The 19118-nt window shown below is 37.5% G+C and overlaps 1 protein-coding gene across 1 annotated transcript in view; it reads left to right on the top strand.

The window, feature by feature from the left end:
• The window catches only part of LOC121383635 (sialin-like), a 34281-nt gene that overhangs the window by 855 nt on the left and 14308 nt on the right, over window positions 1-19118 (top strand). The window contains exons 2-5 of the mRNA XM_041513729.1: window positions 1012-1056; window positions 6312-6529; window positions 7653-7886; window positions 8732-8918. Of these exons, the coding sequence (XP_041369663.1) occupies window positions 1012-1056; window positions 6312-6529; window positions 7653-7886; window positions 8732-8918 (684 nt within the window). The remainder of the gene's footprint in view (window positions 1-1011; window positions 1057-6311; window positions 6530-7652; window positions 7887-8731; window positions 8919-19118) is intronic.

Here is a 19118-nt window from a genome sequence, read left to right as displayed (position 1 = left end):
AGAAACTAACGTTGTAGAAATTAGTAAATAGTTATAACAAAATTTAAATATTTATGGAAATGTTGTAATATTCTGAAGGAAGGAAGGAAGGACGGAAGGAAGGAAGGTTTTATTTAACGACTCACTCAGTACATTTTAACTACGGCTGAAGCTTGCCAAATAACCACGATATTAAAACGCAGTAACCTGATATTGTTTTATCATGTAACCCTTTCAAGTTATATTTTTGTAATATGTTTCAGTCAAAAGCGGTATAGAAACTATTAGTATTATCGTGTAGAATCTACTACCGAAAGTAGGATAATAGCAGTTGCGCGAAAGCATCCTGGGAAGGCAGAGCCAGCCAAAAAGTTAAATGTTTCCAAATTTTAAATAAAATACTTTGATTCAAAGTATGTTGTGTCACAAAATTACATTTTTTGTACCGTTTTCTGTGAAAATAAAGTTTATGTGACTTGAAGAAGATTTACATCACTGGCTGCAAGAGACTGTGACGTCAGACGCTATTCCAAAGTAAACATCCTTTGGACGATGCTACTTACTTTTTTGTTTTAAAATGTTTAATTCAAAACGCTGGCTAGTTCCGAATGGGAGCGAATAATGGCTAAGTTTATGATATGGAAGTGTGAATGCTATATTTATTTATGCAGTTGAACAATTATTGCTGTAAATGGATGTTTGAAAAATGAGGAAATGACCAACCTGACAATTGAGCAAACATCTCATTTGAGCACAACTCATTTCCTAGTGACCTGATAACACATAGCAACGCCAAGGTTATCATGCTAGCAACGAAGGCATTGACATAATAACGCTTTGAATTATCATTCGGGTTATCAAGTCACAAGAAGCATGGTTGCGTAATAAATAGCGATATGGAGTCATAAAACTTAAAACGAAAATTCTTTTGTAGGAAGAGATGGGCAGTAAATATTTATTAGTGTGTGGGAGATGTTCTAATAATAGAATCCATCGTCTTTCTTTTCATGCTGACTATTGCAATCCTTAAAGAAGAAGTGGAGTTTACTCAACGTAGCAATTTTGACAGAAGCGAGGGTAAGTAAAGAAAGACAAAATCCAAATTTTTACTACGGTTATATGGTGGAGGACATAAGATTAACAACCACAACGATAATGAGACTGAACTGAACTGAAATGAACTGTATTTACACTCTGGCCGTAATTCAACGGCATATGAGGTACATTGTAAAAATATAATTAAATAAATAAATAAATGACAAGATGGCACATTCGTCATAATAATGTACATAAAATAAAACAAGTGTATATCTATGGATTCATACTTGCATTTGAAGACATACATTGCATATACAAATAAAATTAAATTGTAAAAACAGATTTCAGCCCTGGGACTTAAGAATATGCATAATTTGTTTACAGAAAACTGCTAGCTTTCTGAGAACACCAGTTTTTTTACTGTCAAATAGCATTCTAAATTTATAAACATTTGGTCTAGACAGGCAACACTTTGGCAGAAGTCTTGTTCTTTCATCTTTAAAAAAAGGACAACACATTATATAATGAAATTCATCACCAATTTCGTTATTTGTACACAGAAAGCATGTTCTATTTGTTAAAGTTATTTTTTTCCATCTGCCTTTTTCAATGGGAAGATAATGATTTGAGAGTCGAAAATGTAATAGTGGTAACCAATATTTTTTCTCTAAATTGGTTAAATATGTCTGCCAAGTAATCGGCTACTACTTTCGATTTTCGCAGCAAGGGATTTTGTATACGCAGCATCTCACAGACAGTACAGTACATACCACGGCCTTTGTCACACCAGTTGTGAAGCACTGGCTGGAAAGTGAAATGGCCTAATGTAGCCTACCGATGGGAGTCGATCCTAGACCGACCGGGCATAAGGCGAGCGTTTTACCACTAGGTCACGTCCCGTCTCTATAGTAGGGCGGATAGATGAAAAAGATGTGCACATCATTCTGGCAGAAAGTGAAAATTTGGTATATAAAGGTTTTAAGGTATGCATAATCCAAATTTAAATGGAAGCAGCAACATAGGCAATGCTATTATTTCAAAATTTAAATTCTTTGCAGGACATTTGACAAAATACGCAAATTACGAAAATTTTAAAATTGCTTCTGTTTTAATATAAACTTTTGAGTGTGTTGTAAGAGATGCTACGTTAAAAATACAATAAAGTATTTTAACACTACTTTATATACTCGACAAAATTAGTTAAGAGCCATTATTTTTCTTTAAATACAGTAAAGAAAACAATAATACAGCTTTGTCCTTTGTAGGGTGTGGACATTGTAGCATGTTTTTAAAATTAATGATATAAACAACAATTTAGAGCCAACACTTTTTTTATATAAATATCCGAAAACCCCCAACATATTCAAGATTTTTGCGAGAATCATGGGTTAATCTTTTTCTAAAACAATGTTTAGAAATCATATGTATCAAAACTAGCTAAAATAATATGACACCTGCAGAGAATTGATAAAAAGGCTACTTTTGTTAAGTATACTTTAGTTAAATTCATGTGGTTCATTTGCATAATACAATTTAGCAACAAAATGTTCATTATTTTACATTTATTTGAAAATCATACAGTCGCATGAATGTATGGCATCCAGTTGAGTTGTATTCAGTAAATTGCAGAAGAAAAAACCAGAAATGGCATGTGGATATTTTAGATATGTCAGGGTGTCTCTCGTGTCACTAAGTGAGTCATTATGCTAACTCAAATATGAATTGTCTGTAGACACTGATTGACGCACACAGCTCACGTAGTAAGCACAACTACTATATGAGCACCATAACATTTATTATATACATAGTTATGAAATCTGTAGATTACAGAAACCATAAAAGTGATATTCGGTGAAAAGTCATATTTTCACTGTATTTTAACTACAGTGAAAATATAGAAATAATACTAACATTATAATAACATTAATGAATCAATTATCGCCCTTGTAAATTATTACGAGTTTAACTTTGATGATTATCAATGTATCTGGTCGTATTTGAAAATGAAAAAAACAGTAATTTAAACAATTTTACCTATAAAAATCGATATGAAGTGCAATTACGATAAAATATCTAAAACTGATTGAATACGAAGCTAAACAATGATGACACAATGTACTGTCGTTGAGTGTAAGTTTTTAAACTTGCTGCTCGATTCGTGTTGTATTTGTGGTTTTGGGGGGAGGATAATTTTGTCAGGTATGTTTACATAGCAATATTATTAAAAAATACTTTTTATTCGTATATCCTTTCAAAATACCATGGTCAAGTAAAGTTTCAACAAAAGTTCAACCGGAAGAAACAGTCTGCATTGGTGTAACGTACAATACTATTGGACGATTTGATGCTTACAAACCAATGACCTTGTCGGTACTAAATATGACGTCATCACGATTTGGCAAACACAAAATGGCATGTACTTTAAAGAGTTTACGTTTACGGCTATCTGTTTTCAGTGTTTAATTTATAACAAAATGTCATTTTAATGCAATTCATTGTAGCTTTTATTTTTGAACATTATCTGTGAACGATATTAAAATGCAAAGTTATACCAATACTCAGAACAGTATGTAAAGTGGTTTACATCGTTTTAATACATGTACGTGCATGTGTGTCGAAAAATAAGGCTGTTGGAGAATAAATAGCTGGGGTATTAAATAGAATAACGGTGGCTGTTGGAGAATAAATAGCTGGGGTATTAAATAGAATAACGGTGGATCCATTCAAGTTATTGGGTCTCTCTCGTTCTAACCAGTGCACCACAACTGGTCAAAGGTCATGATATATTCTTTCCTCAGATGACTTACGTGTCAGAATTACCAAATGTTTGACATGCAATAGCAGACAATTAATTAATCAATGTGCTCTAGCGGTGTCGTTAATCAAAACACAGGCCCGTAGCAGGGGGGGGGGGGGGGGGCACCACCTATGGAATGTTGGGGGGTAATTTTTTTTATAACCTTTACATCTCGACTGAATGTAAAAGTTGTAGCGAGACTAACGGATCGAGGTTAACGGCAAAAGTTACAGTAACGAGCAAATAACCTTTGAATCATGCCCCCGGACCCCACAAATAACTCGCGCCGTTGGCGCTTATACCGTTTCCCCCCCCCCCCCCCCAAAAAAAAAAATGTCCACCATGCTACGGACCTGAAACAAACAAACTTGTTTTAACGTTATGTAATGGATATGTAATAGTGGGCATTTTACTTCGTGCTTCAACAGACATCTTGAAGTTGGACTTCTGCGATCTCACGAACCACTGGGAAAGAGGTTGAAGCTGCAATCATTTTACTCCAGTAGGTCAGGACAGGTCATAGGGCTTAACGTGCACATTCAGAGCAAGCCGTTTTAACGCACGCCTATCATGGGCATAGGTGGCGGCCTCGGTCGGCTCCTTCGTCCAGGATAGGAAAGGGTTGGGGTGGGGTAAAGGGACCGCCTGCACTGGCAGGTGCAAAAGAGCACCAGCAGCCCGACCGGAATCGTTAACAGGCGGGCGGAGTGGGGGGGGGGTGATTTTGGTGCTATGGAATTTAGAATAGAGTTAATGCTAAAGGGAAAAGGTGCGCAATTTGAATGAAGGAAATTTGGCGCATTTCTGACCGGTCCGCCGAATCGGGAATGGGGGGGGGGGGGGGGGGCTATATATGTTTTGAACTTAGTAACAGAGAGTAGCTCGTTACTGGTACTTCAGTAGTAGAGATGTGGATTTAGTGAAAATGTTTGGAAATCCCTTCATTATGTAGTCACTATCTGATTGTACCGGAAATATTGTATCCTATTACAGCCAGCAACCAACGTATATTAGTACAGAGGCCTACCTATACTATAGCATTGACATAACTGCATGCATTTTGATCACCCACCCCAGACACAATTCTATATTTCCTTTGTTAAATTCGTGACTGAACTACATAAACCCCATATTAAGCATTCATTTAAATACTTTAATGTACTTTTTCCGCAATGCCTCAATATGTTGAGCTGAAGTTTTGAACATAGACGTATCGTGCACTGTTACAGGTTAAATTTGACTCCCATGGCAATTTACTAATTTTGACAGAGTTATGACCATCGAAATTAGGAAATAAAAAATTAGTTTTCTGGACTGTTTGGGGTTTTTTTTCGCAATGCCTCAACATAGCAGTGGCGTAGGGAGAGGACCTTGAACTTAAGATATTCGAAAATTTGTTGGGTCCGGTATTGGACACGTCTTGCTTTAACAGTACTCTCTTGTCAAACATATCATCTTGTGTAAACACACATTCTAAATTTTATGAGCACAGTTTTATTTCAGGAGTAGATATCAATTAGGGTTTCAAATTGATGCAATTCGTGTAACTTAACTGACCCTTTTTTAAACATTTGCGATTTTGAACGATAGTCCTTTCCACAGGCAGAGTCGGTTTATCCTAGTAGCATATGTAGCACGTGCTACGGGACCCGCGCTTCAGAGGGCCCCGCGGTTATGTGTACATCATTTTCCCCTCTCCCTGAGGGGGTTGCAAAATATATATCCTGGGAAGAGGGCCCCGCTGTTATTTGTGCTACAGTCCCCGCGGATCCATAAACCGGCTCTGCCCACAGGGGAAGTCTTTTTTCGCACTATGGAATTTACTACAAGTTATCGATTTCTGAGCCGAATGTTTTCTAAATTGCACACAAAACTAGTATTTTTTTCTTTTGGTTATTTTGTTTTGTAGGAGCATGGAACGGACTATAGTTGCTTTGCTCGTATCACTTGCCGCCATTTAGATTTGGATTCAACATACCAAATTTCACACTATCTGCTAAGTATGTACAACTTAACTAAAATGTGTCACTTATCCGCCTACCTACTAATATCCTGAATCCAGTTACTGCTAGACGCTAATCGTGCGTGTATAATATAATAATATAATGCTACTACAATATAACCCCCTGCCCGTGTCTCCGAGTAGAAAGAATTGGCATGCTTTGATGTTATGATATACTTCTATTAGTACATGTGTTAGCATTTTCATTTATTTCTAATAATGAAGAAATATCTAACGAGGGATTCGTGTGTGCCTGCAGCTTCATACCCAGACCGGTGTGTGTGTGTGTGTGTGTGTGCGTGTGTGTGTGCGTGCGTACGTGTGTGTGTGTGTGCGCGCGTGTCTTTCTGTGTGTGTGTGTGTGTGTGTGTGTGTCTGTCTGTGTGTTTGTGTCTGCATGCGTGCGTGCGTGAGTATGTGTGTGTGTGTGTGTGTGAACTTTGGGTGGATATTATAATTAAAATACGTTAGAGCACCGTGATCATTTCTTTTCAGTCCCTTTTTGGACATCATCACGTCTACAACTAGCGTTCCTGGGATTTTGGGGTTTTGCTAATCTCTACGCCTTACGAACAAATTTGAGTGTGGCTATTGTGTGCATGGTGAACCAAACAGCGCTTGAAATTCTTCAAAACGTGTCCGATTTTTCTGAATGTGAGGGACGCACTGTTTCTGATTCTTCAAACGTCACAACACCTCAAAGATTGTCAGAGGTAAGATTTTCTTTTGGGGGCAATTGTTGCCTCTGTTCTTTGAACGAACATCAATTACACGACAAAGAAAACAATCAATATGTGTCATTATCAAAAACTTAATAAATCAGATTTAAGTGAAACCCAACAAACGGTACGGTGGAATATGAAAGTATGTTTTAATTGGTAATTATTTGAAATTTATCAAATCAATGCTCTTCATGATACATGCATATAGTGTTTGTTTCTAGTGAGCTCCGTGGTCTAGTGGATAAGCTGCTGGACAATCAAGCTGATGACAGTGGTTCAAATCCCGTCAAAGCTGGCTCACACTTTCAATCATCTTTCTTATCTATCAACCTCTGCTTATCATTCTCATGATCTTAAATACACATGTATATATATAAAAAAAAACTTCACAATTTCTCCCACGATTTCAATCTGTTTCGACCCTTTCTGTCAGTTTCCTCCGACTGTCTTCTGAGCTATCCATACTATCGCCTACCTGTCTCAACTTCCTCCACAGGTGCAGTCTCTGTGTATTTTCCTGCACACACCTAGCATCCTCGTCCTTTGCCGCTAATAAAGCTGGTCTGACCCACGGCATTAACTAACGACTGCCGGTAATAGGGGTGTATAGTAGGTGGTTACACGTGCCTCTAAACAATGCCAGCTACTGAACACTCCCCGAAGTGGTCAGACTAAGCCAACAGCTAAAACCTGATGGGGAATCGCAGGTGTGTGGCACAGATAGCCACAAGAGACAAGCACCTGTCATGGTTGGAGAGACATAGACTGGGATGTAGAGGTGGACAGCGAAAGAAGTTGAAAGATAGGAGTTGCCATATCGGGAATAAATGAGATGGAATTCAAAGGAAAGAAAGGAATGAATGAATGAATGAATGAATGTTTAACGACACCCCAGCACGAAAAATACATCGGCTATTGGGTGTCAAACTACGGTAATGGAAACAAACATGAAGAAAGGAAAGGAGACAATGGAATTTTTTTAAGTGTTTGTTTCTAAATTGGTTCTTTTCAAATAGCAACAATATTTATCAAATTAGTAAAATTTTATGTATGTAAAGTTTCTTGTGGACGTCTGTATATTTATTGCTGAACTGTTTTTTCCATCCCGTTTCAGGATGGGACACATGTTTGGGATAAAACAGTACAAGGTCTTGTCCTCGGATCGTATTTCTGGGGCTATGTCATTTCTCAGATTCCTGGTGGCTGGCTGGCCACACGCTTTGGTGGGAAGAGAGTGTTTGGATGGGGCATTTTCCTGTCAGCATTGTTGACTCTCATCACCCCCGTGATTTCCAATGTCAGTTACGTTCTTCTTATGATCATCAGAATACTGCTTGGTGCAGCATCAGTAAGCGATCCTTTATTGGGGTTTTTTGTTTTTGTTTTTGTTTTGTTTGTTTTTTTGTTTTGTTTTGGGGCTTTTGGGGGGGAGGGGACATAACAGTTTAAATTTAGTGAGTGAGTGAGTGAAAGCTTTTACACGTGCGTATATACCACGAAGGTTTCACGCACGCCTGTCACGGGCTTAATCTCTGACTTTCGCCAGTGACTAAGTCCGGGCAAGGAGGGGGGAGGGGTAAGTTTGAGGTGGGCAGAATTTGGAATAAAACATTTAGTGGTCGGTCAAAGACCTAAGTCCTAAAATCCTTACGACATTCTACACTTCTACACATGTCTGGACTAAGAATTTAAATCCAAAGATTTTTTGACTGCTCGGGCTAAAAGGTTTTAAGGTGATTTGAGCAATTGATTGGGCACCAAAGTAAAGTGCGTTGGACTATTTATAAAAAAAAATAAACATAAGAATTTTGAGCCGCGGCCAAAATGTTTTAAAGTCCAACTAAGCCCAAAAAAGGAGGACTCATGGCGAAGTGATGGACTGTTCAGGCCTGAAGTTGGGGAGTCCTTCAGTCAACATGGCGATGTTTCTGTTGATGGCTCCTGGATAGATGTCCCGCAGTACCATCTTCAAGATGCGGTGGATGGTTGCGTTGGGCATCGATGGCATCGGGAGTCCCTGCCTGTACAGTCCGTCCTGCTGTGCCGTCACGTAGAGTTGGTCCGAGTGAAGGGCTCCTTGTAGCTGGTACTTCCCTTGTCCAGTTGGAAGTTGGCGCCAATGATCTTCTCTCCAAGGTCCCTTGATTAGAGCGCTATCGGTAAAGTCGCCGTAGACTGCTCCTCGGTATTTAGCTGGCAGCTTGTCGCAGACGAGAGTCCAATCGGGTTGGTCGGATGTCTTTGGTATGGTGGCCGCAGACACGTTCCTCCTCTTGGACTCCCGCTGGACCGCCGCTGGAACCGCAACAACTTCCGGAGGCGCTGATGAGCTGGCTGGGGGGGTCACTAATGACCACATGTCCCGTCTCCATCTGCGTTGGTACGTCTACAGGAGGGACCGCCACTGTCAGTGGAGCTGACAGCTTTAGCCCCCCCCCCCCCCCCGGGCCGCTCCTGGCGAGTGTTTCGGTCGAGTAACTGGGGGCGACAACGCAGAATGAACCGCCCCCGGTGGTTTAGCCACAGGGTTTGGATCACCCTGCACCGTCCCTGTCGGTCTCGTTCTCTGTTTCGGAACAGGAGGGGCCGCCCCTGGCGGTTGAGCCGCCAAGTTAGGTCCCCCCTGGATAGTCTTAGGTCGCCTCCTCCGTATTCTGCTAGGTGAGCGTCGCTTCTTGTTCATGCCGTAGATTAGCGTGACAGTCGCTGAGTCGCCGTCGTGTTCTATGCGATACTTGGACAAAAGCCCAAGCGTACGCAACACAGCCCCTAGGGTGGGGGGGGGGGGGGGGATAGAAATCACCACGTTCTCGGAATACAACCGCATCGTTCCTTTTTAGAACCTTTTAATTATCACCGAGTTTCCTTTTCTTTTTTTCTTTTTCTTTTTTCTTTTCTTTTTTAATGGTTGGTATAATCACTGGTTATCAGATGTGAAGAAAACAATTTTTTATAAATTATATGTTAAATAAGTACTACGTAAAATTACACACAAAAAATATCTACGACCAAGTCAGAAGGGTTACCCTTGTCTACAAGCTTTGGCATATGTACATGTTTGTTGGGGGCCAGTGCAGTAATTACGTGACACTGGTTTCGTAAAAAAACACACACAAAAAACAACACGACCCACATGACGCCCATCAACCGAGTACCCATAGGCGTACGGGCTCCCATTTTTGTAGGGGGGGGGGGGGGGGGGGGATGTCGATTTTTTTCCCGAATTAAACAAGAGTGCCCGAATCTGGACTACAACGTTTATTCATATTAGCATTACTGCCAAACAGCTATATAGGGTTGTAAAATAATCGCCACGCATTTGTACATGGATTACAACTAATACTGTGGGTAGAAAGATGGAAATGCATGGTGAAAAGTGTTCAGGCCAGCTCATTTTTCTCGAATTTGAGGATTTTCTTCAGGACCTGCCTCCCTGTCTCGTACGCTTATGCGAGTACCTACCTGTGATCCATAAAACTAACAGCTTAAACATTACGTCACAGGGAGCTACCTTTCGATCAACCAAATCAAATCAACCAATCAACCAGTTAGCTCCATTTTCAGTTTTGATGAACCATTCTAAATTATGCTTCAAACTTACCTTCAAGAAATTACGCAACATTTTCTATTTGGCTTTAATCCTACGGGACATTTGCAAATTCAATCACCTGTCTATAACAGTCAACGTTGATATAAACCAGTTTAATCAACCACCTGTCTATAACAGCCAACGTTGGTACAGACCACTGTTTAATCAACCAACTGTCTATAACAGCCAACTTTGATACAGACCACTGTTTAATCAACCACCTGTCTGTAACAGTCAATGTTGATACAGACCAGTTTAATCAACCACCTGTATATACCAGAAAACGTTGATACAGACCACTGTTTTATCAACCAACTGTCTATAACAGTCAACGTTGATACAGACCACTCTTTAATCAACCACCTGTCTGTAACAGTCAACGTTGATACAGACCACTGTTTAATCAACCACCTGTCTATAACAGTCAACGTTGATACAGACCAGTTTAATCAACCACCTGTCTATAACAGTCAACGTTGATACAGACCAGTTTAATCAACCACCTGTCTATAACAGAAAACGTTGATAGAAGACCAGTTTAATCAACCACCTGTCTATAACAGAATACGTTGATACAGACCAGCTTAATCAACCACCTGTCTATAACAGTGAACGGTGATACAGACCAATTTAATCAGTCATCTGTCTATAACAGTGAACGGTGATACAGACCACCTTTTAATCAACCAACTGTCTATAACAGTCAACGTTGATACAGACCACTTTTTAATCAACCACCTGTCTTTAACAGTCAATGTTGATACAGACCACTGTTTAATCAACCACCTGTCTTTAACAGTCAATGTTGATACAGACCACTGTTTAATCAATCAGCTGTCTATAACAGTCAACGTTGATACAGACCAGTTTAATCAACCACCTCTCTATAACAGTCAACGTTGATACAGACCAGTTTAATCAACCACCTGTCTATAACAGAAAACGTTGATACAGACCAGTTTAATCAGCCATCTGTCTATAACAGAATACGTTGATACAGACCAGTTTAATCAACCACCTGTCTATAACAGTCAACGTTGATACAGACCACTTTTTAATCAACCACCTGTCTATCACAGTCAACGTTGATACAGACCACTGTTAAGTCAAACAACTGTCTTTAACAGTCAGGCGATGAATTAAGTGAATGTCAAAATGCGGTATAATAAGCTAGTTTTCTCATAGATTAATTTTAAAATATGTTCTGAATTAAATTCTTTATGGTGTAATTTTTACATCTTTTGGCTTTTTTAAAGTTCAAAACAAAAAAATTCATTAAAGCCTAAATTCCATAAAACATTGTTAATAATAGACCAATTTGAGTTCTTAAAAGATATTTGTCTTTTTCTGTCAAAACATACATTAAAACCAAGAATGTTAAACTTTTATTAATACAGTATTGTATTTTTTGACTGGTTTCACAGTATCTCAAAACAATTGACTTTAAAAATTAATGTCTAAAACATTACTTTAAAATAATATTATTTTGTTCAGATCTAAAGAGGGTAAGATTTATAGTAAGTGTTGGTACCCCTTTCCATTTTGACCTTTACATGTTATTCTTGAGGACATTTAAGGTCAACAGGGGTCAAAATTGGGAAAATATTTTTTTTTTTTAAATAATAAAATTAAAAAGTTTTAATATCTATATGGCTGGGGCTTTGTTAAAAAAAAAAACATGTGCTATTTAGGGTTCTTTCATGACTATTATAGTTTTAAGTTTTTATCAGTATAATATTACAATTTACATGTAACTTATGGGGAATCTGGAACGAAAATTGCATTTTTCTTAAAATAAAACTGAATATTGATTGCTAATAAAAGTCAATTGGTTTAGGTCTTTTGGGTGACCATTTTTGACAGGTATGTAATATACTTGATATTTTATTTCTGTCTATAAATATCTATAATGTTTGTTTTATTCCATACAAGCTTCTGTCTATAAATATTTATACTGTTTGTTTTATTCCAGGGTGTGTCCTACCCTGCGATGCACGCAATGTGGGGTGTGTGGTCCCCACCTATGGAAAGAACTGTATTGGTCACCGTTACGTATGCTGGTATACATATATCACTGCTTTCATATCGGTTATAGTCAAGGAACTAAAATCATAGACGTCCGGAGATAACCACTTATATTAATTCCTTTTGTAACTGATGAAGGGGTGGTAGATACATAATCTTCAAAGTTGGGGGACGGGGGGGGGGGGGGATAGTGTCCCGGCGCTCCACCTCTCGTTTCTGACGTCCATGGAAACATTTCGTGTTTTTCCTGTTGCAGTTAAAGGGACATACCCTAGTTTTAACCCATGAAAATTAACACTAAGTTCAGTTAATCTACAAACCTGTAACACATCTGGATAAATTACAATTGAATGAAACATGAGTCTTTGACTTTGAAATGGTGAAATATCCTCTGAAAATAGACTAAAACTGGACTCCATAGCTGTTGCTTCTCAGACGCACGTGCGTTTTTAAAAATACGAGAAATGCATTTTGTGATATTAAAAACACTAGGATGACCAAAAACACTTCGAATGCACGGAAATGGATAATCTAAACAATAAAATCTCAGTAAAGTATGATTTCAGTTATCAAAAACGGCTCTAATAGTAAAAGAATATGCTTTAGTGTTTAAAAACTAGGGTATGTCCCTTTAACTGATCAGTAAAACATCCAAGATATATATATATATATACGACCTTGACCTACTTAAAGAATACTCAATGAGCTACTCGGCATTACCGTTTATCTTGCACGAGTGAATTTCTTGGCATCGGATTTTTTTTTCTTTTTCTGACGCCATATAACCGTAAACAAAAATGCGTCGTTAAATAAAGCATTTTCTTCCTTCATGTTGTCCTTCTCGAGCCTTTGGCCATGCCTCCACCATCCCAATCAAACCTTTTTTTTAAAACTGTATAAAATCATATACACATAGTGTGCCCCCCCCCCCCCCCCCCCCCCCCCCCCCCCCCCCCCCCCCCCCCCCCCCCCCCCCCCCCCCCCCCCCCCCCCCCCCCCCCCAAGATAAAATGATGTATTTTAATAGGGTTTTTTCTACATTATTCGTTTCAGTATCTTTTTATAGGTTTAAAATATGCTAAGCCTACAGTTTGATATGTAAAGCAGATCTTTGAGGGAAGGAGTGGCAAATATAGGGGTGAAAGTATAACAACCTAAGAAAAACATGCTTACCTACCATTAGTACTATTGCCAGAGCAGATAACAGAACTAGCATTACAAATGCTGATACAAGCATAAACCTGGTACAGATGAGATTAATAGAATCTATTAACGTTGAGATGTATAGATAAGGCAATTCCAACCCGAGAGAAAAAAAACATTTGTGAGGGCCGAGGTTTACCGAGGCCTTTACAGAAATATTTTGTCCCGAGAGTTGGAATTGCCTTATCGATACCTCACAACGGTGATTGATTCTTTTTCTTGCCCATTTAATTACAGTGACAGCACACTAATTTTGTAAGATAGGGTTTGTTTATTGTAAGACGATTCGTAAACATTTCACCTATAAATTCATTTAATCATACGTGGAAAAATATAGTCCACATTATGCAACAATATAAAAATGTAACAACTTACCAATACATATAAAGTTGTGTGTGTGTGTGTATATATATATATATATATATATATATATATATTATATTTAATTTATTTATTTATTTATTTTATTTTATATTTATCTATTTATCCTATAACTTAATCATGATATACATGTCATAAACCCATGTCATAATTTAGTGTATTAACCCGGTTAATAATGATATACAAATTTAAAGGTATATGCAAATTTACAAGATCTCTAGTTGCTGCCAATTGGTCATTTGTTTACAAACCAATAACGTTTTCATAAGATTTAGTAAAAATGTGTGACGTCAAACTAATTTGTGCTAATCATGATGGTGTCATATTAACGATGTAGGTGACTAGTACTGTAATTTACTAAATATCTTATAAAATATTTATTTTTGTTAAATTAACCGTATGCACATTCTAGTGTTCTTATGCCGGCTTTACAGAAAATATAAAACATCATCCCACAACCACTTGACATTAATCGGTTAAGTGGCAGCAAAAAACTTGATTCAAATAATTTATGACGTCATTGTAGCTAATATCTGATAAATGACACTGGTCTTCAAATTGAACTGTATAACAAAAGGGATGACATCAACTTTCCAACGGTGAATTTTCCTTTTATGTCGAATTGCCTTCTGCTCCATCTTGTTGTGTCTTCATATTACAATTTCTAAGATACCTGAGTGTATATAGATTTTAAACAACGTCATATTATTCTGGCACAAAAGTTGCCCCATCAGGGTTATAATGTTCAGGGACTCCTGAGGGCATTCATAAATTATATTATTGACATTTGGAAGCTATATCTACTAAATACGATACATCACTGACTAAAATGATGGCTGGTGCTATTCTATATTTTGAATCCGGTTTACTTAATCGCCCATTGGAATTTAATGAAGAAAGAAGGTAACATATAACATTTTAAAGCATAGACCTTGAAGATTTTAAAAATGTTCGGTGTCGTTTTTTTTTCGGACAACTTAACGGCCACATATAAAGGTCAAAGGTCAATAATTGTAAAATACAGCTTCAGAGGTTTGATAACGGAATCAATCCAAAAAAATATGTACATATTAATTGAAATTTTTAATACATAATGTATTTACTTCAATCATAAGACATGTACATATATCCATTTTTCCTGACAACTTCAAGGTCACATGTCACGGTCAAATATCAAGAATGGTTAAATACAGCTTCAGAGATTTGATAACAGAATCAATAAAAGAAAACAAATGAACATATTCAGTGACCTTAATAATACTTAATATATTTACTTCTGTCGTACAAATAGTATGTAGCAGCTAGTTAGCAATATATATCAAATAACATCTGACCGGTTAGACCTTCGAAGTGTTCTTAACTTTAAATAGTATGTAGCAGCTAGTTAGCAATATATATCAAATAACATCTGACCGGTTAGACCTTCGAAGTGTCCTTAACTTTAAATAGTATGTAGCAGCTAGTTAGCAATATATATCAAATAACATCTGACCGGTTAGACCTTCGAAGTGTCCTTAACTTTAAATAGAACCTTAAATACTGCCTTTACTGATTTTGGTGATATATTTCACGTGACGTCAAGTCAAAAAGTATTGTTTCATGTGGCAAGTACATGGCTGTACTTTTGTTTGAACAGTTTACTAACTTTGAGTGATAGACAAAGATATTTCCTGTTATATTCAAAATTAGCATTTTCACACACACGCGGGTTTTTTTGTGTGTGATTTATTTCAGGTTGAGGGGTTGTATTATTTATGTTTATGGTGTATTGATTAAGGGGTTGCATATTTGTTATAGACGGTAGATGTTGCCATATAATGTTACTACTGTTATCTGTCAAGATTTGATTTATGGTTACTCGCAGCTCATATATATTCACTATATATAAGCAAACATTGTTGTTTTGTGTCATTCGATGTAATTATACTATATTCATTGCTTAGCTCACACTCAGCTATTCCAGTTCATAGCGACCTTGGCCTTGGCATTCATAGCTGTCCACGGCTGAGCATTAGGTTTGAATGACAGTCAGTTCTGTGGAAAAGGGTATTTTTCCTTGTATCTATTTAAATTGATATAATTAAACTCTTTCCCTTTACCGTAGGAGCACACTTTGGTTAACGTTTTTTTATATAGCAAATATGAAAGAAAAAATATTACAGAATTATTTTTTTTAATTAATTTATGACACTGAACACTACATCGGCATTTAATTATCTAGTCAGTGAGCAAGTGTATTCCCGTGGGAATTTAGTGATGAAAGCATGTATTATGCCATGTATTTTCCAAAATATCTGTGATATTTGAGGTATTTTGGTCTTATTTAGCTATAGTTTTACTACTATTAGTTGTCAGTTCCAGTATAATAATCTAAAGAAAACACATTCTTGCCATTTATGGTGTTAAATTGTTCCTTTTGTAAGTCTTATAAGTATAGAGAATATGTACAATCAGATAAGTGTGACAGTTAAAACACGCAGTTATCATCATTGTCAGCATCCTCAAGTTCCTCATATCCCCTAAGTTCTTCTGTTTTTGTTACATTTGCGCATCCATCGCCATCATCAAAACAGGCACACAACTCTGTGCAGCTGAGACCGACACATCATATAACCATGTAATAAGTATTATATTCCCACTAATCATAAGTAAAAGCTCATTAATGACATCGTGTGAAATATACCAGAATTATACCCATTTCCGTGAGTAACTTTATGTCAAACACAAGATTTATTAATTGAACGAAATAATCCCTTAAAGTGTACTTTTGTTACCAACATTTTACTGCACAAACCTACAAATCTGATACAAGTATTGTTTATATAGCTGATTGGTATTTTCGTTGTCTTGCTTTGACATGTGATATTGACATTGTGTATATTGATGCAGCCATAGAACTTTGCATTATGTAATCTAAGTTGCTTTTCTTTAATGAATTTGGCACATCGTAATTGTCAAATATCAGGCGAATCTACTCATATGCATCATTTTTTTTTTAAATCTTATCTGTAAACAAATCTGCTAAATCAGAGCAGTTCTTGATATGCTCATAGTATCCACTAGTGCTACCCCCATGACTCCGAGTACTTTTCAGTATGCACGAGGTAATCACCAGATCTAGAATTGTCTATACCGTCGTCATGTGTTTCTTTAGCAGGTAAGTTCTCGAGAATGGCCATCAACATGCTCTTCATATAGCAATGCAAGAGATTCCCATCTGCTGCAAATAATGACCACTGAGAATTCATACTTACCAATAGCTTCTTTCAAATCTATTTCTGGTCTGAACTTGCAAACAAACATCAAGCGAGCAAACAATGATCTGTCTTCTTTCAACTCAGAAACCTTGTCACCAACTGTTTCTTTCATTTTCTTTTTTCCACAATTTGAGTTTCTGGGGTTTTTTCATAGGTGACCACATATTTATTTTGCCAGATTTGATCCTGTCTTCCACGAACGTCGCGTGCAACTTGCTTCCTATTTCACCATGACTACAATAGGCATGGCATGTTCGGTGACTAGATTGAATAGAACACTAGTTTCTTCCTGAAATGGATTAGTGAAGACTCTTATTGTTGCAGTCAGAGTTTTAATACTGTGTTCCTGTCGTTCAAGTACAGCTGATGAGAGGGCATGATGCTTTGTGCATTCTGGTGAACCTTGTCCAACCATTTGTTGAGCTTCACTTGAGCTTCTGGTGATATGAGGGAAAACTTCAGTCTAGCAGCTTCATTTAGGGTTATTACAACTAATCCACCAGAAACCTTCATGGATCTGTTAACATGCCCCAAAGCATTATCGGCTCCAATGGCCCAGTGCTCATATTTGTTGACTACTCAGTTTCCTTGCATGAATTCGTTGCAAACATGTTGATCAGATTTGTCTAATTCTTTCATTTCAGTAAGATACACAGGAATCATTCAGGAGTAGTTCAGACGGTCATGTGCAAAGAAATATTCTGTGAAGGTTTCGAGAGCTGTTAAGTGCAGCTTCCAATAGTTATAACGGCAGAATTATTCTGCCCTTTAATGGATAAATTGCTATATATATATATATCATCGACGTCCCAAACTGCGTTCACCTAACGACAAAAACATGAATACGATATTTACGGAATTACTATTTTACATTTTTCAGCTACAATATGTAAAACAAAATAAATTGCAATCGGTTAACGTGAAAATCAACAATGTGGTCCGGTCCGCATTTTACCAAAACACATCGCTAACACTGTCTATACTGATAGGCATTAAAATCATACCAGTGAATAGTTTGTAGAATATAAATAAATTTAATGAATTGATTCTTAATTAAAACAATTTATACACTCAAAATGATTTACAATTGTTATGAATGGTTTATGAATATCATTCACTATAGCAGAGGCACAAAAATGTAGCATACATATTGAAGACCGAATATAGTAATTGAAAATTCTAACAATGGGGGGGGGGGGGGGGGGGCTTAAAAATCATAAAAATTAAATGATTTGGCCTTGTTGATCTGGCATGTGTGAGGTCATATGACACGCACCGAATGTTAATTCATCGTCCTCCATTTTAAGTTAATTTCTACGAGTCATGTGAACCCGATATCTGTCATTTTAAGGAATAAACAAAAACGACTTAGTCAACTTAATTATTTTAGGGGTTTGCAAAGTTTTGTATTTAGATACTTACTTGTCTGAACTTTATTGGTGATGAAAATGTTCCTGAACTGTGAAGAAAAACCTCACAAATGAACGACTAGCAGACGACAACAAATCAGATGTTGATTGCTTGAACCATTCATGACAAAACAAAATGAAAGCATAACGCAGTAAGGGACGTTGACAATATATATATATATATATATACAGTAGAATCTCGTTGGCTCGACCTCGGAAGGGTCGATCACACCGCAACGCTCGAACCAAAAACGAAGTCCCGAGTTTTTTGTCCGGTAAACCCTTATACTAACTGATGATGGGTCGAATACGTCCAGAGTCGACTATAAGGCTTCGCTCGAACTAAATTATCAGTCCCGTCTGTGTTATTAGCTATATTTCCCTTGAACTGGTGATACATCAAATATCAAATGGAAAACCACCGAAAAGGACCAACAATTGCCGCGCTTGCGCAGTTGGTTATTACGACCTTTGGATTATAATAATTTAGGCGGAACGAGTTATAGATGGATCGGAGAATCGCGACACTAGCCAAGCAATCCTTTCTTTGCCATACCTGTCATGTTGTGTGTTCAGCCAGCGGCTGTCGCTAAACGTATTTCAAGTACAGCTAGTGTCACGGTGCCTTTTCGATGAACCGTGATACCAAGCAAACAATTGGCCTCGGCGGGAAGCGTTACTCTGAACACGTCTACCAGACCAGTTTTCAATGAAAC

The sequence above is a fragment of the Gigantopelta aegis genome, chromosome 10 (assembly GCF_016097555.1).
Source record: "Gigantopelta aegis isolate Gae_Host chromosome 10, Gae_host_genome, whole genome shotgun sequence".
In the NCBI taxonomy this organism is placed as follows: domain Eukaryota; kingdom Metazoa; phylum Mollusca; class Gastropoda; order Neomphalida; family Peltospiridae; genus Gigantopelta; species Gigantopelta aegis.
The sequence above is the reverse complement of the archived record's forward strand: the minus strand, read 5'-3'. Positions and strand labels throughout refer to the sequence as shown.